General features: G+C 44.8%; 1 protein-coding gene across 7 annotated transcripts in view; it reads left to right on the forward strand.

Annotated features, from left to right (window-relative positions):
* Positions 1-3,131: 3,131 nt before the first annotated feature.
* Positions 3,132-24,900, forward strand: part of deaf1 (DEAF1 transcription factor) — a 30,875-nt gene continuing 9,106 nt past the window's right edge. Inside the window, exons 1-11 of one of the 7 annotated variants that reach the window (XR_016495119.1) lie at positions 3,132-4,608; positions 5,518-5,606; positions 6,754-6,880; positions 7,546-7,692; positions 8,091-8,230; positions 10,718-10,783; positions 11,030-11,074; positions 14,358-14,487; positions 14,912-14,945; positions 15,080-15,172; positions 15,434-15,571. Coding sequence is in view for 2 of the 7 variants with exons in the window: in XM_021598849.3 (XP_021454524.2) it covers positions 4,401-4,608; positions 5,518-5,606; positions 6,754-6,880; positions 7,546-7,692; positions 8,091-8,230; positions 10,718-10,783; positions 11,030-11,074; positions 14,358-14,487; positions 15,434-15,571 (1,090 nt within the window). In the remaining 5 variants the exon portion in view is untranslated. Of the gene's footprint in view, positions 4,609-5,517; positions 5,607-6,753; positions 6,881-7,545; positions 7,693-8,090; positions 8,231-10,717; positions 10,784-11,029; positions 11,075-14,357; positions 14,488-14,911; positions 15,173-15,433; positions 15,572-24,900 lie in introns of all 7 variants that reach the window. The other 6 variants (XR_016495118.1, XR_016495117.1, XR_016495116.1 and 3 more) reach the window with 6 other exon arrangements.

The following is a 24,900-nucleotide window of genomic DNA, read 5'->3' on the forward strand; positions in this document are numbered from 1 at the left end:
AGACCACCAAATATGGATCGTTGACGTCTTTAGTGATTTATGTCCCTAGAGGTGGGAAATGTGTGATACCAGTGCAGCAATGGTAGGTTTCTGTGTATCACTCTTTCATCCCTCCATTTTTCCCTTAGGGATTTTGCCCTACAATAAACAATGTGTAACAGTTTCGCTTCCGTCCCTCTCCTCTCCCTCAACCTGTGCTTGAACCAGGGGCCCTTTGCACACATCCACAAGTCACCCTCAAATCATCGTTACCTATCGCGCCACAAAAGCCGCAACCGTTGCAGAGCAAGGTAAATAACTAGGTTTCAGAGCGAGAAACGTCACTGATTGAAACGCTACCAGCACACATTGCTAACTAGCTTGCCATTTCACACTGGTTAAATATACAGAGTTATTGGTTTTAATTATGTATCATGTGAATCTAAGCGTTCCAAACTATCCATCAGACACACATTTTTGGAAATGATCAGGACAGACAAACTTTGACCTCTAGGGTACATATCAGAATGACCTGTGTTAATGGCTTTAAAAAGGAAACACTGATACATTTTAACATTTGTTTGACAAGTGGTTCAGAAAGGTTATAAAAGTACCTTTCAAATAATGATATATAACTAACTTTGAAAGCACCAGCTCCAAATATTGTTTAAAAATCGCCCATTTTGGAAGCTTAGCCATAAAATTCCATGTAATAGGGCAGCTATATTTATAGATTCTAACTTTGATAGGCACCAACTTGCACACACACAGCTAGAACAGTTTTAAAAGATTTGTAGAGACAGGGCCAGCACATAATTTACACATTAACCCCACAGAAGCCTTTTCCCAATATGAACGCCATGCATCTCAATTGGGTCTTATTGGACCATACCTGTTTGAAATACAGTATTATTGTAGTATGCTGAAAAATTCATTATATTGATATAATTATGTTAAAATATTCATAGTGATGTAGAATACAAAACCACATCAGCCAGGTGTGCCAGATATAAAGATGTTAAATTATTCACAGAATTGTGTGAAAAATGTGCCCAAAAAGCTGTCTGAATCGCTGTTTTCAGAAGAAATGATGGTCAATAGTTGCAACATTTCATCTTCAAACATGTAAAATGGATATGTACATGTGAATAGTCATGGATATGAGCTGATTAAAATGATATTACAATGTTATCCTTTTATGTTTTCATAAAGCAGAGGACTAGACATTTGCCGCATGCATTACAATGTAAATTCCATAGGAATGCCCATACGTTTTAACCTAATGGTGAGAGCAGAAAATCATTACATTTAGTTAATCTACATGAAGATGCATTGGTCTGTTACTAGAATATGAATGTAATTGGCCTGAACAGGCCCAACATCGGATTTTACTACACTAACCACGTTTCCATCCAACCATTGCCGGTACAATTCTATAAATGCCGACAATTTGTTTGTGGGATATGATTGTGTCGGTGAAAATAATTATGCGAAAAATGGCGGTGGAAACGCCTTTATGCGCAACTATTGATATAACCATCATATCGAAGTAAACTTGGGAGTCACACGACGATATGTTGTGTGGTCCTCCGGCTACGACCAGGGAAAGCATGCAGTTTATTAGGCTACAGATGAAGTCATGATGAACGTAAAAGGGTGGTGAATGTTGTGCAAGGTGATGAGCTTGATGCTCCTTTCCAATAAATATCGAGGGTCTTATTCTGGTGACAGATGCTTGACTGCCCTTTGACAAATACTTGTACTCTTATCTATAATAGTCTCATAATGTAGTTAGCCTACCCCTAATCTGGGAGCTGTTGGCTAGAGTGCATGTGCCAAGACCAGAGTGGGCACATTCGGTATATAATGCAACAGTTTTTGTGACAAAACCATCAGTAGAGTTGAAAATGAGATGGAACCTCATTTAACTTGTATTTTTCATTCGGTACATGGGAATTTCACGGTGACATTTATTTTTATGTTCACCTTTTTTCCCCCAAAATTTGTATTTTTTCTTTAACTAGGCAAGTCAGTTAATAACGGCCTACTCCGGCCAACGCTGGTCCAATTCTGCGCCGCCCTATGGGACCCTCAATCACGGAAGTGATTCAGCCTGGATTCAATCCGGGGACTGTAGTGACTGACGCCTCTTGCACTGAGATGTAGTGCCTTGGACCGCTGCACCAAACATCTCTGGTGGGAAAATTAGCATATTGTTTTATGCAGATTTTTGAATATTCGCATGAAAATCTGTCGCAAATTGGATGGAAACCTACTGTAATGGAATGTATGGTACAGCCTAAAGTCCTCATAATGAAAACAGCTACTAGGATAACGTGGTATTTCATTTGAATCAGCTCACATCCGTGACTATTCACATGTACTGTACATAACCATTTAACATGATTGAATATTAGCAATACTGCAATTATCGACCATAACATATTCAGAAATCAGCGTTTTGGGAAGATTCTCATTCAAGGGTTTTTCTTTATTTTTACTATTTTCTATAAGTCATCAAAACGATGAAATAACACATATGGAATCATGTAGTAACCAAAAAAGTGTTAAACGAATCAAAATATATTTTATATTCTTCAAAGTAGCCATCCCTTTGCTTTTGACAACTTTGCACACTCTTGGCATTCTCTCAACCAGCTTCACATGGAATGCTTTTCTAACAGTCTTGAAGGAGTTCCCACATATGCTGAGCACTTGTTGGCTGCTTTTTCTTCACTCTGCGGTCCAACTCATCTCAAACCATCTCAATTGGGTTGAGGTTGGGTGATCGTGGAGGCCATGTCATCTGCTACAGCACTCTCCTTCTTGGTCAAATAGCTCTTACACAGCCTGGAGGTGTGTTGGGTCATTGTCCTGTTGAAAAACAAATTATTTTCCCACTAAGTGCAAACCAGATTGGATGAGGTATCGCTGCAGAATGCTGTATTAGTCATGCTGGTTAAGTGTTCCTTGAATTCTAAATACATCTCTGACAGTGTCATCAGCAAAGCCCTTAGCCATGGTATATTGGCCATATACCACAAACCCCCGAGATGCCTTATTGCTATTATAAACAGGTTACCAACAGGATTACCAATGGCTCATGTGGTTGTATATTCTACATCGCTATGAACATTTGAAAGATATTTTAGGGCATACTACAATTATATTTTATACAGGTATGGTCATGCGAAATTGTCCAATAAGAGGCCATTGAGTTGTTTGGCGGAAAAATATTGGAAAAAGCCTTTGTGGGGTTAATGCGGGGATTCTCTGATGTATCTGCAAATCTTTTTTTGCACACAATGCAAATGCAAATAGTCCGGGTAGCCATTTCATGAGTCTTATGGCTTGGGGCTTGGGGGTAAAAACTGTTGAGAAGCATTTTTGTCCTAGACTTGGCACTCCGTTACTCTTGCCATGCGGTTGTAGAGAGAACAGTCTATAACTGGGGTGGCTGGGGTCTGACAATTTTTAGGGCCTTCCTCTGACACTGCCTGGTGTAGAGGTCCTGGATGGCAGGCAGCTTAACCCCAGTGATGTACTGGGCTGTACTTACTACCCTCTAGTGCCTTGTGGTCGGAAGCCGAGCAATGGCCGTACCAGGCAGTGATGCAACCAGTGCATACTCTCAATGTTGTAGCTGTAGAACCTTTTGAGGATCTCAGAACTCATGCCAAAACTTTTTAGTTTCCTAAGGAGAAATAGGCTTTGTCGTGCCTTCTTCATGACTGTCTTGGTGTGTTTGGACCATTCTAATTTATAGTTAATGTGAACACCAAGGAACTTGAAGCTCTCAACCTGCTCCACTACAGCCCCGTTGATGAGAATGGGGGTGTGCTCGGTCCTCCTTTTCCTGTAGTCCACAATTATCTCGGTTAAGTTGAGGGATAGGTTGTTATTCTGGCATCACCTGGCCAGCTCTGACCTCCTCCCTATAGGCTGTCTCGTCGTTGTCGGTGATCAGGCCTACCACAGTTATGTTGTCTGCAAACTTATTGATGGTGCATGCCTCGCAGTTGCAAATGAGAACTTGTTCTCAACTAGCCTACCTGGTTAAATAAAGGTTAAATAAACGTTTTACAATTTCTATTCTCATGTGTATATTGCCACCTAGTGGTGTAAAACTGAAACGAGATTTGAGCGTCGATTCGTGTGACGTCGTTTTGTTTCGGTAATTTCCGCTGCATCTCCTTCCTGTGAGACTTGACCGAAAAGCGTAAAGACAACGAAGGTAAGACGCCATTTCTCACCGTTTTAATACATTTGGTTTGAAATAATAATTGAATTGACGGCACAAATTATTATTATTTTATTCCAGTGCATGAGCGGTTTATGCTCAACGCAATATAATCGGGTCGGTGCCATATTCTCCGATTATTTTTCGGTCAAATTCGGCGTAAATCGTTAGACATAGGAAAATGGACGAGACGGACTCGGCAACGAAGGGACTAGTGTTGGACGAGGAGTCCATAGACGCTGCCGGAGAGCCGGTGGAGGAGGGGGTGGATTCGGATACTGAGTCGGAGGCCGAAGTCACCACGATGACAGTAATGGGAGAACCGGGGAACATCGAGATTGGGACCGAGTCCTTGCCGAACTCTGACGATGCCGAGACAGCTTTTGCAGGCAAGTTTGAGAATGCAGCCAGCTAACGTTACTGATACTCGTCAAGCTAGCTAAATGCCAGCTACACCTGTTTTAGCTCGTTAGCAAGTACCACATTATGTTTCCTAGCTAACTTCCTTTCATCTGTGCTAGTACTGTTCGTTACAATACTAGACGCATAGGCAAACACAAACAGGTTAGCTAGCTAGCTAAATCAACCAGTCTAACCTAATTCAGCTGCATTAGCTATAGTACCGTTACCCATTTTGAAACGCATGAACTAGCTAACTTATACATTTGATTATCAGCATAGCCCCTTACATGTACCTCCAAACATGTTATTTTCCGGAGATATTTGTATTTAACGTTAGGTAAAATACAGGTAATATTGCAAGACGCCCATGTTTCCAGTTTTATACATAATATTTGGTATTCAAATATTTGGGCACAGTCCTTGTTTTTGTTTCCCTATCAAATCAACTATCAGCATACCACTCTGCATCCCACTGCTGGCTTACCTCTGATTCTAAGTAGGGTTGGTCCTGGTAGCCCTGGATGGGAGACCAGATACTGTTGGAGGGCCAGTAGGAGACACTATTTCCTTTGGTCCCTAAAAATAAATATCCCAATGCTGCAGGGCAGTGATTGCCCTTTATAGGGTGCAGTCTTTCAGATGGGATGTTAAATGGGTGTCCTGACTCTGTGGTCACTAACGATCCCATGGCATTTATCGTGAGAATAGGGATGTTAACCCCGGGGTCCTGGCTTAATTCCCAATCTGGCCCTCATACCATCATGGCCACCTTAAATAAAACATAAATACATCAAAACTAATGTGATTCACATAGTGAGATCTACTACAAAGTGAGACAAGCCAGTCATGTAGGTAGAGTGCACTTGACTATTTCAACCTGTGATCTCTCACAACAGAAGTCACAACAGTCACTGTGGGGGATGTTCAAGCAGCCGAGGACAATGTGTTCACTGCCACCTCAGCCTCCATACCAGAGCATGTTCTTGTAAGTTCTCACATGGTGGTCATTTTGGATCTGAATATCTTGTGGTCTAGGCCTACTAGTGGATTTGTATTGTTTCTGCGTAGCTCAGTTGGTAGAGCATGACACTTGTAATGCAAAGGTTTTGTGTTCGATTCCCACGGGGGACCAGTACGAAAATGTGTGCACTCACTACTGTAAGTCACTCTGGATAAGAGAGTTTTCTAAATGACTCAAATGTTGAGCCCAAAATTAGAGCCCAACATGAGTATTTAACATATCTAGTCATAACGTATATAGTCTAGACTATATATAGTCATAATGTATATAGTCTAGACTATAGGACCATTCACTAGGTGTATATAGTCTAGACTATAGGACCACTCACTAGGTGTATATAGTCTAGACTGTAGGACCACTCACTAGGTGTATATCGTCTAGACTATAGGACCACTCACTAGGTGTATATCGTCTAGACTATAGGACCACTCACTAGGCGTATATCGTCTAGACTGTAGGACCACTCACTAGGCGTATATCGTCTAGACTGTAGGACCACTCACTAGGCGTATATAGTCTAGACTATAGGACCACTCACTAGGCGTATATCGTCTAGACTATAGGACCACTCACTAGGCGTATATCGTCTAGACTATAGGACCACTCACTAGGCGTATATCGTCTAGACTATAGGACCACTCACTAGGCGTATATCGTCTAGACTGTAGGACCACTCACTAGGCGTATATCGTCTAGACTGTAGGACCACTCACTAGGCGTATATCGTCTAGACTGTAGGACCACTCACTAGGCGTATATCGTCTAGACTATAGGACCACTCACTAGGTGTATATCGTCTAGACTGTAGGACCACTCACTAGGCGTATATCGTCTAGACTGTAGGACCACTCACTAGGCGTATATCGTCTAGACTGTAGGACCACTCACTAGGCGTATATCGTCTAGACTGTAGGACCACTCACTAGGCGTATATCGTCTAGACTATAGGACCACTCACTAGGTGTATATCGCCACATTTGTATTAGATTTTCCAACAACTAATCTGAAAAGAAACAGACCGTGGAAAACTAGACTCATATTTCACATCACCTACCCAGCAGCACAGACTGTGCAATGTAATGTTTCTCTCTGATCCTCCATCACATGATAGACTGGCAGGACCACCCTACAGATTGGCGACGGTCTCAATCCCCAGAAGGCCACTCTGATAGTGGTTCACACTGAAGGAATAGTGGACGCAACAGGACTGAAGAACGCTGCAGCCGCCATGTCCTCTGGTATGCACCAGGGAATCTCAATGTGCTCTTGACCTGTATTTTGTATGATACTTTTCATAGAAAGTATTGTATAAAATCCCTACCATCACCTATCATTACTGTGCTGGGAAAGTTGTTGTAATGGACTTGTAGCCAATAGATGGCAGCATCTGCTTTGACCTGTGTGCTTATATTCCAGAGATGCCTAACCAAGACAGGATAAATTAAATGATGTCTAAATCTGTATGTGGCCTCAGAAATATTGCCTGGCCAACTGACTCCTTGTTCTGGCCAAATGCTACAAGGACGTTACTTTCTTCTCCCCAATGAGTCTATCTGAGTACCTTCCCAACCCTTCACTGAATGTGAACACATTCGGGGCCGTCTGATTGGTCCAGAAACTAATGGGTTGGGCCAGAGTCAGAAAACACGTTGGTAAAACAGCGGTTTGAAAATGTGTCATTGGCTTTAATACTCTGATTGGTTTGAGATGATCCGATTGCTGTTGACTTTGTTTTGTACAACGCCCCTCATGCCCCCCCCTCACTACAAATGACTTCAATGATGGCAGTCTCAGACTAAAGTATGTAGTGAATGACAGAACAGCGGAAGAATTTAGTGTGTCGTCAGGCTATCTGAAATACATTTCAGGTGTCTCTAACTTCAGTGTTGTGTGTTGTCCCCAGCCCCCCAGACTCCCTCCACCCCAATGAATCCAGGGCAGGAGAAAGATGGCTCCAAGTACAACTGGGATCCATCTGTGTACAACAACGAGCTGCCAGTGCGCTGCAGGAACACCAGCGGCATGTTGTACAAGAACAGACTGGGCTCAGGTAGGGTTAGTTGGGCCACAAGGTGGAGCTCTTGGTTTGAAGATGAGGACAGCTTTCCTCAGCCCTGGCTGGAAACCGCAGCCACCCTGATGGTCTGTAATTGAAGTATCAAGACTGGAGAAATAAATGTGTGAACTTGTTGAGGAGCGGCGGTATAGGGAATAGGGGTGGTTCTCTGGAGTTGATTGTTTTAACAAATCCAGCTGCTAAAAGTTGTCTGAAAGAAGCCATATTTTACAGATGACAGATTTTCTTCCCTCAACTTGAGAATACATGGGTTATGGTGAATGAAGGGGCTAGGACAGTCTAAATAATTAACTATACATGTCCATCTCCATGTAAATAATTGCGGCCGTGTTGTCTTGTCTCTGCTGCCTGTCCAATCGACTGACAACCAGGTGGAAAGGGACGCTGCATCAAGCACAGCAACCACTGGTACACGCCCACTGAGTTTGAGGGCATGTCTGGCCGGGCGAGCAGCAAGGACTGGAAGAGAAGCATCCGCTATGCAGGCCGTCCCCTGCAGTGCCTAATCCAGGTGAGCAAGCCAGTCCACTCAGGCCACAGTCTGTCAGCCGTAACCGGCTCTGATGGAACTGTGCCACCTGCGGTCAGAAGACAATTAAGGGTGTATATACAGTGGCGCAGTGTGTGAACCTTGTGAAGACTTACAGAAAACGTTTGACCTCTGTCATTGCTAACAAAGGGTATATAACAAAGTATTGAGATAAACTTTTGTTATTGACCAAATACTTATTTTCCACCATAAATTGCAAATAAATTCATTAAAAATCCTACAATGTGATTTTCTGGATTTGTTTTCCTCATTTTGTCTGTCATAGTTGAAGTGTGCCTATGATGAAAATTACAGGCCTCATCTTTTTAAGTGGGAGAACTTGCACAATTGGTGGCTGACTAAATACTTTTTTGCCCCACTGTATACAATTAAGGATAAGGGGGCCAAATACTTTCGCAAGGCACTGTATATATATATCTGTATATATATATATATATATATATATATATATATATATATATATATATATATATATATATATATATATATATATATATATATATATATATATCAGTTTTTGATTTGTTAAAAAAGTTTGAAATATCCAATAAATGTCGTTCCACTTCATGATTGTGTCCCACTTGTTGTTGATTCTTCACAAAAAAATACAGTTTTATATCTTTATGTTTGAAGCCTGAAATGTGGCAAAAGGTCGCAAAGTTCAAGGGGGCCAAATACTTTCGCAAGGCACTGTATGTATGTATGTATGTATGTATGTATGTATGTATGTATGTATGTATATATATATATACATACATATATACATATATATGTATATATATATACATATACATATATACATACATACATACATACATACAGTGCCTTGCGAAAGTATTTGGCCCCCTTGAACTTTGCGACCTTTTGCCACATTTCAGGCTTCAAACATAAAGATATAAAACTGTATTTTTTTGTGAAGAATCAACAACAAGTGGGACACAATCATGAAGTGGAACGACATTTATTGGATATTTCAAACTTTTTTAACAAATCAAAAACTGGAAAATTGGGCGTGCAAAATTATTCAGCCCCTTTACTTTCAGTGCAGCAAACTCTCTCCAGAAGTTCAGTGAGGATCTCTGAATGATCCAATGTTGACCTAAATGACTAATGATGATAAATACAATCCACCTGTGTGTAATCAAGTCTCCGTATAAATGCACCTGCACTGTAATAGTCTCAGAGGTCCGTTAAAAGCGCAGAGAGCATCATGAAGAACAAGGAACACACCAGGCAGGTCCGAGATACTGTTGTGAAGAAGTTTAAAGCCGGATTTGGATACAAAAAGATTTCCCAAGCTTTAAACATCCCAAGGAGTATCAGACCACTGCAAATCTACCAAGACCTGGCCGTCCCTCTAAACTTTCAGCTCATACAATGGAAGAGTGGCAAGAAGAAAGCCATTTCTTAAAGATATCCATAAAAAGTGTCGTTTAAAGTTTGCCACAAGCCACCTGGGAGACACACCAAACATGTGGAAGAAGGTGCTCTGGTCAGATGAAACCAAAATTGAACTTTTTGGCAACAATGCAAAATGTTATGTTTGGCGTAAAAGCAACACAGCTGAACACACCATCCCCACTGTCAAACATGGTGGTGGCAGCATCATGGTTTGGGCCTGCTTTTCTTCAGCAGGGACAGGGAAGATGGTTAAAATTGATGGGAAGATGGATGGAGCCAAATACAGGACCATTCTGGAAGAAAACCTGATGGAGTCTGCAAAAGACCTGAGACTGGGACTTGTCTTCCAACAAGACAATGATCCAAAACATAAAGCAAAATCTACAATGGAATGGTTCAAAAATAAACATATCCAGGTGTTAGAATGGCCAAGTCAAAGTCCAGACCTGAATCCAATCGAGAATCTGTGGAAAGAACTGAAAACTGCTGTTCACAAATGCTCTCCATCCAACCTCACTGAGCTCGAGCTGTTTTGCAAGGAGGAATGGGAAAAAATGTCAGTCTCTCGATGTGCAAAACTGATAGAGACATACCCCAAGCGACTTACAGCTGTAATCGCAGCAAAAGGTGGCGCTACAAAGTATTAACTTAAGGGGGCTGAATAATTTTGCACGCCCAATTTTTCAGTTTTTGATTTGTTAAAAAAGTTTGAAATATCCAATAAATGTCGTTCCACTTCATGATTGTGTCCCACTTGTTGTTGATTCTTCAAAAAAATACAGTTATATATCTTTGTTTGAAGCCTGAAATGTGGCAAAAGGTCGCAAAGTTCAAGGGGGCCGAATACTTTCGCAAGGCACTGTGTGTGTGTGTATGTATGTATGTATGTATGTGTGTGTGTATATATATATATATATATATATATATATATATATATATATATATATATATATATATATATATATATATATATATATATATATATAAACTAATATATATAGATATAAACTAATTGTTTAGTAACCAGCCATATGATTGGTTTCTCAGGAGCACATCCTCAACCCCCATGCCGCCTCCTGTACTTGTGCGGCCTGCTGTGACGACCTCTCGTTGGTGAGTTAATTGACTTTACAGAGACAAAGATGTCGGTGAATGAATGTCTTTTGAACATGCCGGTAGCTCTAGGGATAGGACGCCACAAGGGTATAGGTGTAACAAACAGAACTGCTCAGTACAGGCTCTCAGTGTGCGGTTTGCATGACATGTAGACATTGGTCATCACTTCTAAAGGCCTGGTTGTGAAATTCTCATTTTACGTTTTGTCCAATCACATTCTCTTTGTCTTATATTTTCCCCTAGTGTACCAAGGATAGTCCATCTTACGCAGGGGAGAACATTAATATGGTATGTACCATTTATTTATGACATGCATTGCCAGCCATAATATAAACAACAATGAGCCAATCTTGTGTCTCTGCTAAGTGTGTGATAGTTGTTCCTCTGACTATAGCGGGTCCCTGGGCTGGCAGACATAAAGGATAGACTCTGGGGGACTGGTTTATTGTTTGCAAGATAAGGGGATAAATTGTTTCCTACAGCACAACATATATTTTGTTTCACAGCTGCTTTTGCCATCTGCATCAAATGCAATCTTTCATAACTTTGTTGATCACATGAAACAGAACATTCAGCTGCCTGTAAGCGTTACTGTTATAGAACTGCTAACTGTTTTTTACTTATTGTTAGTGAAACTAATTAATTAAGCTGACCAACAGTTCTCGAAGGTGTGGGAAAAACTGATCACATATTATTTCCACCACGACTATTGCTGACTAATCATTATACCAAAGATACTGGCAACTAATCCAAGATTTGTCATTGGTGTCTTTTCCAATGGGAGCAAATTAAGCAGTGGGCAGAACAAGCAAGGAGTTGGGCAGAGCCAAGCCCGAGCTAGCAAGATTCTATTGGCGTGTTTTAGCATGTATTTGCATATTTCTGTTAGGGAACGCCCACTCTGAAGTGCGCGTGTGCAATAGAGCCCTACAGTGGAAGTGTCATAATACCCATAAAACCTAGCAGTGAAACAGGGAAATGGTTCCAATCGTTTGTCCACCATTCATTTTTCCCATAGGGAATTTTAGAAACACTGAAAATATGGGCTGTGTTTTGATAACCATTTAAATCTCTTTTGGACAAGTTGACTTTTATCAATATGTTCATCTCTATTGACGCTCAGATCCGAAAATGCAAATTAGCATCAAAGTAGACGTCATGTAAGACTACAAATCCCTGCAAGCTCCTACACATCATCTCTAGCTGACACCTTTGCTGACAGGTATTGTGTCAATTTAAAAGTTGCATAAGACAGTTCACAGAATTGTACATTTATTTAAATGTATTCATTACTACATTTAGCTAACATTAGATGGTTAATCCAGAGATTTTTTACCTTTGCCTCGATTCGGGAGTCTCATCCAGCTCATCATGGCATTTGTAGTTCTTTATGATAGCCACATTAGCAGCTAATTAGCATTTAATTTTGGGGGGGTAAATACAGGTGAATATATTGATTTAAGTCACCTTGTTCAGAGAGATTTACACGATTATCAAAATGAAACTCCAGGGTAAGTTGACATGAAACACATACTTTATTTTAAGTGTATCTAAAATCCCCTATGGGATAAATGTAATTGTTGTAAAACAATTGGAACCCTTTCCTTGTTTGACCGCTAGGTTTTATGATATTATGACACATACTGTGGAACTCTATAACTCAATTCGCCCTTGCACTCCTAAACTACGCAATTTCTTGAAACCTTTGCAAAGGGTGAAGTCTATAAAAGTTAGTGCACTCTGTTTGTAAAATATTCTAATTTTGGTAACAGAAAACTGTATTGAGATTGAATGTTTAATCGATGAGAAAATTGGCAGAATATAGGCAAGGTTTCATCTGGCTCCATCTTCTCCTACTTTCCGCCACTAGACTTTCTCGCATCTCGGCCACTAGACTTTCTCTCATCTCGGCCACTAGACTTTCTCTCATCACCGCCACTAGACTTTCTCTCATCACCGCCACTAGACTTTCTCTCATCACCGCCACTAGACTTTCTCTCATCTCGGCCACTAGACTTTCTCTCATCACCGCCACTAGACTTTCTCTCATCACCGCCACTAGACTTTCTCTCATCACCGCCACTAGACTTTCTCTCATCACCGCCACTAGACTTTCTCTCATCACCGCCACTAGACTTTCTCTCATCACCGCCACTAGACTTTCTCTCATCACCGCCACTAGACTTTCTCTCATCACCGCCACTAGACTTTCTCTCATCTCGGCCACTAGACTTTCTCTCATCTCGGCCACTAGACTTTCTCTCATCTCGGCCACTAGACTTTCTCTCATCTCGGCCACTAGACTTTCTCTCATCTCGGCCACTAGACTTTCTCTCATCTCGGCCACTAGACTTTCTCTCATCTCGGCCACTAGACTTTCTCTCATCTCGGCCACTAGACTTTCTCTCATCTCGGCCACTAGACTTTCTCTCATCTCGGCCACTAGACTTTCTCTCATCTCGGCCACTAGACTTTCTCTCATCTCGGCCACTAGACTTTCTCTCATCTCGGCCACTAGACTTTCTCTCATCTCGGCCACTAGACTTTCTCTCATCTCGGCCACTAGACTTTCTCTCATCTCGGCCACTAGACTTTCTCTCATCTCGGCCACTAGACTTTCTCTCATCTCGGCCACTAGACTTTCTCTCATCTCGGCCACTAGACTTTCTCTCATCTCGGCCACTAGACTTTCTCTCATCTCGGCCACTAGACTTTCTCTCATCTCGGCCACTAGACTTTCTCTCATCTCGGCCACTAGACTTTCTCTCATCTCGGCCACTAGACTTTCTCTCATCTCGGCCACTAGACTTTCTCTCATCTCGGCCACTAGACTTTCTCTCATCTCGGCCACTAGACTTTCTCTCATCTCGGCCACTAGACTTTCTCTCATCTCGGCCACTAGACTTTCTCTCATCTCGGCCACTAGACTTTCTCTCATCTCGGCCACTAGACTTTCTCTCATCACGGCCACTAGACTTTCTCTCATCACGGCCACTAGACTTTCTCTCATCACGGCCACTAGACTTTCTCTCATCTCGGCCACTAGACTTTCTCTCATCTCGGCCACTAGACTTTCTCTCATCTCGGCCACTAGACTTTCTCTCATCTCGGCCACTAGACTTTCTCTCATCTCGGCCACTAGACTTTCTCTCATCTCGGCCACTAGACTTTCTCTCATCTCGGCCACTAGACTTTCTCTCATCTCGGCCACTAGACTTTCTCTCATCTCGGCCACTAGACTTTCTCTCATCTCGGCCACTAGACTTTCTCTCATCTCGGCCACTAGACTTTCTCTCATCTCGGCCACTAGACTTTCTCTCATCTCGGCCACTAGACTTTCTCTCATCTCGGCCACTAGACTTTCTCTCATCTCGGCCACTAGACTTTCTCTCATCTCGGCCACTAGACTTTCTCTCATCTCGGCCACTAGACTTTCTCTCATCTCGGCCACTAGACTTTCTCTCATCACCGCCACTAGACTTGGTGGTGAGGGGAAGTTCTAACCGGATGCTTCAGACTTTGGTTTCCCTTGTTGTCTGTGATTCTACTTTCCCCTTTCCTTCTGGTCCAGACTGGCCCGGTCAGACTGTTTGTTCCTTACAAGAGACGCAAGAAGGAGAACGAGCAGCCAACCACTCCAGAGAAGAAGGACCTCCCCCTCCCACCGCCCAAGAACATCACACTGGCACCGGGGGCAACATGTGAGTTACACACACACACACACACACACAAATACTCAGCTAAATGAGTACTAGGACAGAAGAAGAAGATGACTAATACAACTTTAAACTCACATACTCTTCAGATACCACAGACGGACGTTCTGACATCCTCCCCTTAACCTCTTGAATGAATGGAATGGAATGTTATTTGTTGACATGAAAATGTACAGACTTTAATGCTGGCATTAGATTTGGGGTGAGGTTTCCAGAATTTCTGGCCCAAAAATGAGGTCTCGTTCAGCGGGGACACCAGTTTTTCACAAGTTGGACTACTACTGAGCTAGCCATTGACAGCAACATTGTCCCAGGGGAAATAAAGCTTGTTTGAGCCTCAATCCAGCTCCCTGTTTTCTTATCACTTACCATGGTAATAGTGAGTCTGTTTCCTTTTGTTTATCTTCAGTTGCTGTGTTGAGGCTCTCCACCAAAACAGACTTGTACGTCTTTTTGAATTGTTTTATTACCAATATAGTTTCCACATTTGTTTTAGATCTACTGCATATTGGACCATATCTTTATGACATTGCATTGTTTTTGGCTGTCAATGTTCTGAGACCAGTTTTTATTTTAGATGATTCACAGCTCTATTGGCCGTATAGCCTAGTGGTTAAAGCGTTGGGCCAGTAACCGAAAGGTTGCTAGATCGAATCCCCGAGCTGACAAGGTAAAAAAAAAACTGTCGTTCTGCCCCTGGACAAGGCAGTTAACCCACTGTCCCCTGTCCGTAATTGTAAATAAGAATTTGTTCTTAACTGACTTGCCTAGTTAAAGGTTAAAAAAAAAAAAAAAAAGTATATATGTATGACATGACACAATGTATCTTGTCTTATAAAAAGTTGTTCCCAAGTCCCACTGACCCAAAACTCAAATGTTTTTATTCTGAAATCAATCAATGCGTTGTCTTTGTCTTCTTTCTGCACTCCAGTCACAGTGTCTCCGTCAGGCCAGATCACCACGTCAGGGACCCTGACCTTCGACCGGACGTCTCCCGGGGACGCCACAGCCCTTCTCTCTGAGGGCACGGCACATGGCGAGGTCTTCACCAGCACAGAAGGTACCTACAGTAGGTTACCACACCACCATCACACAGAAGGTACCTACAGTAGGTTACCACACCACCATCACACAGAAGGTACCTACAGTAGGTTACCACACCACCATCACACAGAAGGTACCTACAGTAGGATAGCCCTCAACCATAGTCAGGCATCCAATTCTCGAAGGTCTTCAGTTGAGAGGATATATCACAGAGTCCCTCGGATTAAACAAAGTGGTTTTGAATTAACAGCTGGATCCAAAATGCATAGCTAACTATTTCCACAAGCAAAGTGGACTCTATAGATGTATTTACCTGGTTTCCAGCGTAACATTTAACATATTGCCCTAAGAAAGCTGAACAATGGTCCTTGAGTCCTCTGCTCTGTGTGTCTGACAGACAGTGAGGGTGGACAGGGTCATGTGACCTGTGGTTGGTAGTGAGTGGTAGAATCCCTGGGAATCCCTGGGATCACTGGGCTCTGGCTGCCTGTCTGTGCCCGGCAGACAGCAGTCTGTATACACCCCCTATTAATCATCCTATCAGAACCCAGGGATGCCCGGGCCATGTATGTGTCCTGATTGGTTTGAGTGTGAGCGACGTGCGTTCCGTTCCTCTGTCTAGCTAACGAGCTCCTGGGGGACGCCTCCATATTAACTAAGCGCCTCTGTCAGGGATACCCGTCCGACCGACGCGCTCCACTCCCCGTGTGAAAAATGGCCACAATTACCATTTTAACCTCCCCCTTCTTTCCTCTCCCCCATTGATATTCTCCTATTTATTTGCATCCCTTTCTGTCTTTCAGGCTTGCACTGTTCTGTCCTCTCTTAAAGAACTGCAGTTTGCTCTCCGTGGTCTATACTGGATTGTAAACCATTTTGTGCAGAATGGCTGGCGTTTGCTGCTCAGTCACTCTACATTAAGAAGAGGGACTGACCCACGCACTCATCCACCCTCCCTGTGAGCCAGACAGGTATCCAGCAGAGTACTCAGCCAGCCGTAATGGTGTGAGCCGCATCCTCTGTGTGACTGCTGCCAATGTTAAGGTTAATGACGATCTCTGGGCTTAATTAGCCATCTGATTGGTGGTTCAGAGCAGAGCACGGACCTGACTAGCGTGGGTTGGTTGGCTAGCCCTTTCCTGTCCAGTAATGAACTTCTCTAGTTATTTAGTGAACTCTGTGTCAGTGGTGGTTCTTCAGGATGGCAGAGAGAGAGTAGGCCCTCTTGTGAAGCGACTGATGCGAAGCGTTGAATGGTAATGCTGTTATGTCCTTGATAGCTGCCTGGCAGCGATGAAACGACACGCTGCTCTATGAGGATGGTGGAAGATGTGGTTGTGAACGCAGACGTCTCAAAAGATGGAGCTGGATGACGTTTCTCTGTTTTGATATTATTGTATAGATTTGTGATGGTGATCCTGCTGTGCTGTGTTGAGTCCATGTCCCAAGTCTCTCTAACATCCCTCCTGTACTTGGTTCCTTCTTTGGTAGTGAACTTGTACAGTAGGTCATACCGCTACCCCCTATGTGGTACTTTTAGAATGAGATCATTGGCCAGAAGGGGAGGAGACTTGTATGGAAAGATATTAGAAGTACTTTGTTTTAACCTTGAGTTGTAGTCCCAGTTTCTTAACACTCTCCTCCATCTCCTACCTGCTCATGCGTCCTCCAGAAGCCTTTCTTCCTCCCTGCATCGTGCAGATCCTGGTCGCCCGAGGATGACGGTTGTCAGCAGAATCTGCCTCCGACCGATGCCCCATCCTAATTTAGAGTGCTGCTCTGACGTACTGTCATGATCCCCTTTCTCTCTACATAGGCTCTCACACACACACCTCTCATCACACTCTCTTCCCATCGCTCTCTCTCTGTTCCTCTCTCTCTCTCTGTTCCTCTCTCTCTCTCTGTTCCTCTCTCTCTCTGTTCCTCTCTCTCTCTGTTCCTCTCTCTCTCTCTGTTCCTCTCGCTCTCTCTCTCTGTTCCTCTCTCTCTCTCTCTGTTCCTCTCTCTCTCTGTTCCTCTCTCTCTCTCTCTCTGTTCCTCTCTCTCTCTATGTTCCTCTCTCTCTCTCTGTTCCTCTCTCTCTCTCTCTGTTCCTCTCTCAATTCAATTCAAGGGCTTTATTGGCATGGGAAACATGTGTTAACATTGCCAAAGCAAGTGAGGTAGACAACATACAAAGTGAAAAACAACAAAAATTAACAGTAAACATTACACATAGAGGTTTCAAAACAGTAAAGACATTACAAATGTCATATTATATATATATATATATATATACAGTGTTTTAACAATGTACAAATGGTTAAAGGACACAAGATAAAATAAATAAGCATAAATATGGGTTGTATTTACAATGGTGTGTGTTCTTCACTGGTTGCCCTTTTCTCGTGGCAACAGGTCACAAATCTTGCTGCTGTGATGGCACACTGTGGAATTTCACCCAGTAGATATGGGAGTTTTTCAAAATTGGATTTGTTTTCGAATTCTTTGTGGATCTGTGTAATCTGATGGAAATATGTCTCTCTAATATGGTCATACATTTGGCAGGAGGTTAGGAAGTGCAGCTCAGTTTCCACCTCATTTTGTGGGCAGTGTGCACATAGTCTGTCTTCTCTTGAGAGCCATGTCTGCCTACGGCGGCCTTTCTCAATAGCAAGGCTATGCTCACTGAGTCTGTACATAGTCAAAGCTTTCCTTAATTTTGGGTCAGTCACAGTGGTCTCTCTCTCTCTCTCTCTCTCTCTCTGTTCCTCTCTCTCTCTCTCTCTGTTCCTCTCTCTCTCTCTCTCTCTCTCTCTCTGTTCCTCTCTCTCTCTCTGTTCCTCTCTCTCTCTGTCCCTCTCTCTCTCTCTCTCTCTCTCTGTCCCTCTCTCTCTCTCTCTCTCTCTCTCTCTCTCTGTCCCTCTCTCTCTCTCTCTCTCTCTCTCTCTCTCTGTTCCTCGCTCTCTCTCTCTGTTCCTCGCTCTCTCTCTCTCTGTTCCTCGCTCTCTCTGTTCCTCGCTCTCTCTCTCTCTGTTCCTCGCTCTCTCTCTGTTCCTCGCTCTCTCTCTCTGTTCCTCTCTCTCTCTCTCTCTCTCTCTCTCTCTCTCTCTGTTCCTCTCTCTCTCTCTGTTCCTCTCTCTCTCTGTCCCCCTCTCTCTCTCTCTCTCTCTCTGTCCCTCTCTCTCTCTCTCTCTCTCTCTCTCTCTCTGTCCCTCTCTCTCTCTCTCTCTCTCTCTCTCTCTGTTCCTCGCTCTCTCTCTCTGTTCCTCGCTCTCTCTCTCTCTGTTCCTCGCTCTCTCTGTTCCTCGCTCTCTCTCTCTCTGTTCCTCGCTCTCTCTCTGTTCCTCGCTCTCTCTCTCTGTTCCTCGCTCTCTCTCTCTGTTCCTCTCTCTCTCTCTCTCTCTGTTCCCCTCTCTCTTTCTCTCTTCATCGCTCTCTCTCTCTGTTCCCATCTCTCTCTCTCCCTCTCTCTCTCTCTGTTCCTCTCTCTCTCTCTGTTCCTCTCTCTCTCTCTCTCTCTCTCTCTCTCTCTCTGTTCCTCTCTCTCTCTCTGTTCCTCTCTCTCTCTCTGTTCCTCTCTCTCTCTCTGTTCCTCTCTCTCTCTCTGTTCCTCTCTCTCTCTCTCTCTCTCTCTCTCTCTCTCTCTCTCTCTCTCTCTGTTCCCATCGCTCGCTCTCTCTCTCTCTGTTCCCATCGCGCTCGCTCTCTCGCTCTCTCTCTCTGTTCCCATCGCGCTCGCTCTCTCTCTGTTCCCATCGCGCTCGCTCTCTCTCTGTTCCCATCGCGCTCGCTCTCTCTCTGTTCCCATCGCGCTCGCTCTCTCTCTGTTCCCATCGCGCTCGCTCTCTCTCTGTTCCCATCGCGCTCGCTCTCTCTCTGTTCCCATCGCGCTCGCTCTCTCTCTGTTCCCATCGCGCTCGCTCTCTCTCTGTTCCCATCGCGCTCGCTCTCTCTCTGTTCCCATCGCGCTCGCTCTCTCTCTGTTCCCATCGCGCTCGCTCTCTCTCTGTTCCCATCGCGCTCGCTCTCTCTCTCTGTTCCCATCGCGCTCGCTCTCTCTCTCTGTTCCCATCGCGCTCGCTCTCTCTCTCTCTGTTCCCATCGCGCTCGCTCTCTCTCTCTCTGTTCCCATCGCGCTCGCTCTCTCTCTCTCTGTTCCCATCGCGCTCGCTCTCTCTCTCTCTGTTCCCATCGCGCTCGCTCTCTCTCTCTCTGTTCCCATCGCGCTCGCTCTCTCTCTCTCTGTTCCCATCGCGCTCGCTCTCTCTCTCTCTGTTCCCATCGCGCTCGCTCTCTCTCTCTCTGTTCCCATCGCGCTCGCTCTCTCTCTCTCTGTTCCCATCGCGCTCGCTCTCTCTCTCTCTGTTCCCATCGCGCTCGCTCTCTCGCTCTCTCTCTCTCTGTTCCCATCGCGCTCGCTCTCTCTCTCTCTGTTCCCATCGCTCGCTCTCTCTCTCTCTGTTCCCATCGCTCGCTCTCTCTCTCTCTGTTCCCATCGCTCGCTCTCTCTCTCTGTTCCCATCGCTCGCTCTCTCTCTCTGTTCCCATCGCTCGCTCTCTCTCTCTGTTCCCATCGCTCGCTCTCTCTCTCTCTGTTCCCATCGCTCGCTCTCTCTCTCTCTGTTCCCATCGCTCGCTCTCTCTCTCTCTGTTCCCATCGCTCTCTCTCTCTCTCTCTCTCTGTTCCCATCGCGCTCGCTCTCTCTCTGTTCCCATCGCGCTCGCTCTCTCTCTGTTCCCATCGCGCTCGCTCTCTCTCTGTTCCCATCGCGCTCGCTCTCTCTCTGTTCCCATCGCGCTCGCTCTCTCTCTCTGTTCCCATCGCGCTCGCTCTCTCTCTCTGTTCCATCGCGCTCGCTCTCTCTCTCTGTTCCCATCGCGCTCGCTCTCTCTCTCTGTTCCCATCGCGCTCGCTCTCTCTCTCTGTTCCCATCGCGCTCGCTCTCTCTCTCTGTTCCCATCGCGCTCGCTCTCTCTCTCTGTTCCCATCGCGCTCGCTCTCTCTCTCTGTTCCCATCGCGCTCGCTCTCTCTCTCTCTCTCTGTTCCCATCGCGCTCGCTCTCTCTCTCTCTCTCTGTTCCCATCGCGCTCGCTCTCTCTCTCTCTCTCTGTTCCCATCGCGCTCGCTCTCTCTCTCTCTCTCTGTTCCCATCGCGCTCGCTCTCTCTCTCTCTCTCTGTTCCCATCGCGCTCGCTTTCTCTCTCTCTGTTCCCATCGCGCTCGCTCTCTCTCGCTCTCTCTCTCTCTGTTCCCATCGCGCTCCCTCTCTCGCTCTCTGTTCCCATCGCTCGCTCTCTCTCTGTTCCCATCGCTATCTCTCTCTCTCTCTGTTCCCATCGCTATCTCTCTCTCTCTCTGTTCCCATCGCTCGCTCTCTCTCTCTCTGTTCCCATCGCTCGCTCTCTCTCTCTCTCTGTTCCCATCGCTCGCTCTCTCTCTCTCTCTGTTCCCATCGCTCGCTCTCTCTCTCTCTCTCTGTTCCCATCGCTCGCTCTCTCTCTCTCTCTCTCTGTTCCCATCGCTCGCTCTCTCTCTCTCTCTCTGTTCCCATTGCTCGCTCTCTCTCTCTCTCTCTGATCCCATCGCTCGCTCTCTCTCTCTCTCTCTGTTCCCATCGCTCGCTCTCTCTCTCTCTCTGTTCCCATCGCTCGCTCTCTCTCTCTCTCTGTTCCCATCGCTCGCTCTCTCTCTCTCTCTGTTCCCATCGCTCGCTCTCTCTCTCTCTCTGTTCCCATCGCTCGCTCTCTCTCTCTCTCTGTTCCCATCGCTCGCTCTCTCTCTCTCTCTCTGTTCCCATCGCTCGCTCTCTCTCTCTCTCTCTCTCTGTTCCCATCGCTCGCTCTCTCTCTCTCTCTCTCTGTTCCCATCGCTCGCTCTCTCTCTCTCTCTGTTCCCATCGCTCGCTCTCGCTCTCTCTCTCTGTTCCCATTGCTTGCGCTCTCTCTCTGTTCCCATCGCTCGCTCTCTCTCTCTCTCTCTCTCTCTCTCTCTCTGTTCCCATCGCGCTCGCTCTCTCGCTCTCTCTCTCTGTTCCCATCGCGCTCGCTCTCTCTCTCTGTTCCCATCGCTCACTCGCTCTCTCTCTGTTCCCATCGCTCGCTTCTCGCTCTCTCACTCACTCACTCACCTGGAAACATTCACACAATTAAGCCCTCGGCAAAGATTTTAGGAGCCACCTAGTGAAGAGAAAGGTAGACCCTCACCATAGTTGGTGGTTGATAGTGCACCAATAGTTGATAGTGCACCAGGCTGTTTCTGGGATTTAGTGTTTGTTTTCCCCCCGGTTATTAACTCTCTGATCTCCCCATCCCGGATCCGGGATCGGGAATACAGACTCAAGCTCATTACCATAACGCAACGTTAACTATTCATGAAAATCGCAAATGAAATGAAATAAATATGACATCTCTCAAGCTTAGCCTTTTGTAAACAACACTGCCATCTCAGATTTTCAAAATATGCTTCTCAACCATAGGAAAACAATCATTTGTGTAACAGTAGCTAGCTAGCGTAGCATTTAGCATTAGCGTTAGCATCCAGCAGGCAACATTTCAAATAAAATAATTTTCCTTTCGAAGAACTTCGGATGTTTTCAATGAGGAGACTCTCAGTTAGATAGCAAATGCTCAGTTTTTCCAAAAATATTCTTTGTGTATTAGAAATAGCTCCGTTTTGTACATCACATTTGGCTACAAAAAAAAAAAGAAAATTCAGTCCTCAAAACGCGAACTTTTTTCCAAATTAACTCCATAATATCGACTGAAAACATGGCAAACGTTGTTTAGAATCAATCCTCAAGGTGTTTTTCACATATCTCTTCGATGATATATCATTCGTGGAAGCATGGTTTCTCCTCTCTATCAAATGGAAAAATACTTGCACCTGGCTTTGCGCACCAATTTCGACGCAGGACACCAGGCGGACACTTGGAAAATGTAGTCTCTTATGGTCAATCTTCCAATGATATGCCTACAAATACGTCACAATGCTGCCGACATCTTGGGGAAACGGCAGAAGGTCTAAGCTTATTCCTGTCGCATTCACAGCCATATAAGGAGACATTAGAAAACAGAGCTTCAGAAATTCTGCTCATTTCCTGTTTGACGTTTCATCTTGGTTTTGCCTGTAGAATGAGTTCTGGGGCACTCACAGACAATTTGCAGGTTCTGAAACTTCAGTGTTTTCTTTCCAAAACTGTCAATAATATGCATAGTCGAGCATCTTTTCGTGACAAAATATTGCGCTTAAAACGGGAACGTTTTTTATCCAATAATGAAATAGCGCTCCTATAGATCCAAGAGTTAAACAACTACTCACCACGGACTGGCAGAATCCTTTTTTCCTTTAACGCATCTGACGAGCCCGACACCAATGATTTTCTTCTCTCTCGGGAACAGGCCCAGATCCCTGGGATTTGTGTGAGGAGGAGACAAAAAGGGGGCCAGAGGGCAGGCTGCCTTCTGAGAATTCATAGGCGATTGAATAAACCACCACTTCCTTACATTCTGCTAGCAAATGTGCAGTCTTTGGAGAATAAAATACCTACGTGGAAGATTAAACTACCAACAGGACATTCAAAACTGTAATATCTAATGCTTCATGGAGTTTTGGCTGAACGACGACACTACCAACATACAGCTGGCTGGTTATACGCTGTACCGGCAGGATAGAACAGCGGCGTCTGGTAACACAAGGGGCTGCGGACTATGTATTTTTGTAAATAACATCTGGTGCAAGATATCTAAGGAAGTCTCGAGCTATTGCTCGCAAGAGGTAGAGTATCTCATGATAAGCTATCACACTATCTACCTAGAGTTTTGATCTGTATTTTTCATAGCTGACAAGAAAACAAGAAAACCCTCACCCAGAGGCGGCGCTCCTAGTAGCCAGGGACTTTAATGCAGGGAAACTTAAATCCGATTGATCAAATTTCTATCAGCATGTTAAATGTGCAACCAGAGAGGAAACAACTCTGGACCACCTTTACTCCACACACAGTGATGCATACAAAGCTCTCCCTCACCCTCCATTTGGCAAATCTGGCCAAAATTATATCCTCCTGATTCCTGCCTACAAGCAAAAATTAAAACAGGAAGCACCAGTGACTAGATCAATAAAAAAGTGGTCAGATGCAGCAGATGCTAAGCTACAGGACTGTTTTGCTAACACAGACTGAAATATGTTCCGGGATTCCTCCAATGTCATTGGAGTACATCATATCAGTCATTGGCTTCATCAAAAAGCGCATCAATGACGTCGTCCCCACAGTGACCGTACAACCAGAAGCCATGGATTGCAGGCAAAATCCACACTGAGCTAAAGGCTATAGCTGCCGCTTTCATAGAGCGCGACTCTAATCCAGAAGCTTATAAGAAATCCCGCTATGCCCTCCGGCGATCCATCAAACAGGCAAACCGTCAATCCAGGTCTAAGATCGAATCGTACTACACCGGCTCGTCGGATGTGGCAGGGCTTGAAAACTATTACAGACTAGGAAGGGAAGCACAGCCGAGAGCTGCCTAGTGACACGAGCCTACCAGACGAGCTAAACTACTTCTATGCTCGCTTCGAGGCAAATAACACTGAAACATGCATGAGAGCACAAGCTGTGTGATCACGCCCTCTGCAGTCGATGTGAGTAAGACCTTAAAAACAGGTCAACATTCACAAGGCCGCAGGGCCAGGCGGACTTCCAGGACGTGTACTGCGAGCATGTGCTGACCAACTGGCAAGTGTCTTCACTGACATTTTCAACCTTTCCCTGTCCAAGACTGTAATACCAACTATGTTTCAAGCAGACCACCATAGTGCCTGTGCCCAAGAACACTAAGGTAACCTGCCTAAATGACTACCGACCCGTAGAATTCACGTCTGTAGCCATGAAGTGCTTTAAAAGGCTGGTTATGGCTCAAATCAACACCATCAGGCTGAGAGCTTCAAGTTCCTTGGTGTCCACATTGCCAATAAACTAACATGGTCCAAGCACACCAAGGCAGTCGTGAAGAGGGTAAGACAAAACCTATTCCCCCTCAGGAGACTGAAAATATTTGGCATGGGTCCTCAGATCCTCAGAAGGTTCTACAGCTGCACCATCGAGAGCATCCTGACTGGTTGCATCTCTGCCTGGAATGGCAACTGCTCGACTTCCAAGGCACTACAGAGGGTAGTGCGAACGGCCCAGGTCCTGCCATCCAGGACCACTATACCAGGCGGTGTCAGAGGAAGGCCCAGAAAATTGTCAAAGACTCCAGCCACCCTAGTCGTAGACTGTTCTCTCAGCTACCGCACGGCAAGCAGTACCGGAGCGCCAAGTCTAGTTCCAAAACGCTTCTAAATCGCTTTTACCCCCCCAGCCATAAGACTCCTGAAC

Source organism: Oncorhynchus mykiss, chromosome 4 (assembly GCF_057628025.1).
Source record: "Oncorhynchus mykiss isolate SJ-2025 chromosome 4, ASM5762802v1, whole genome shotgun sequence".
NCBI classification, from domain to species: Eukaryota; Metazoa; Chordata; class Actinopteri; order Salmoniformes; family Salmonidae; genus Oncorhynchus; species Oncorhynchus mykiss.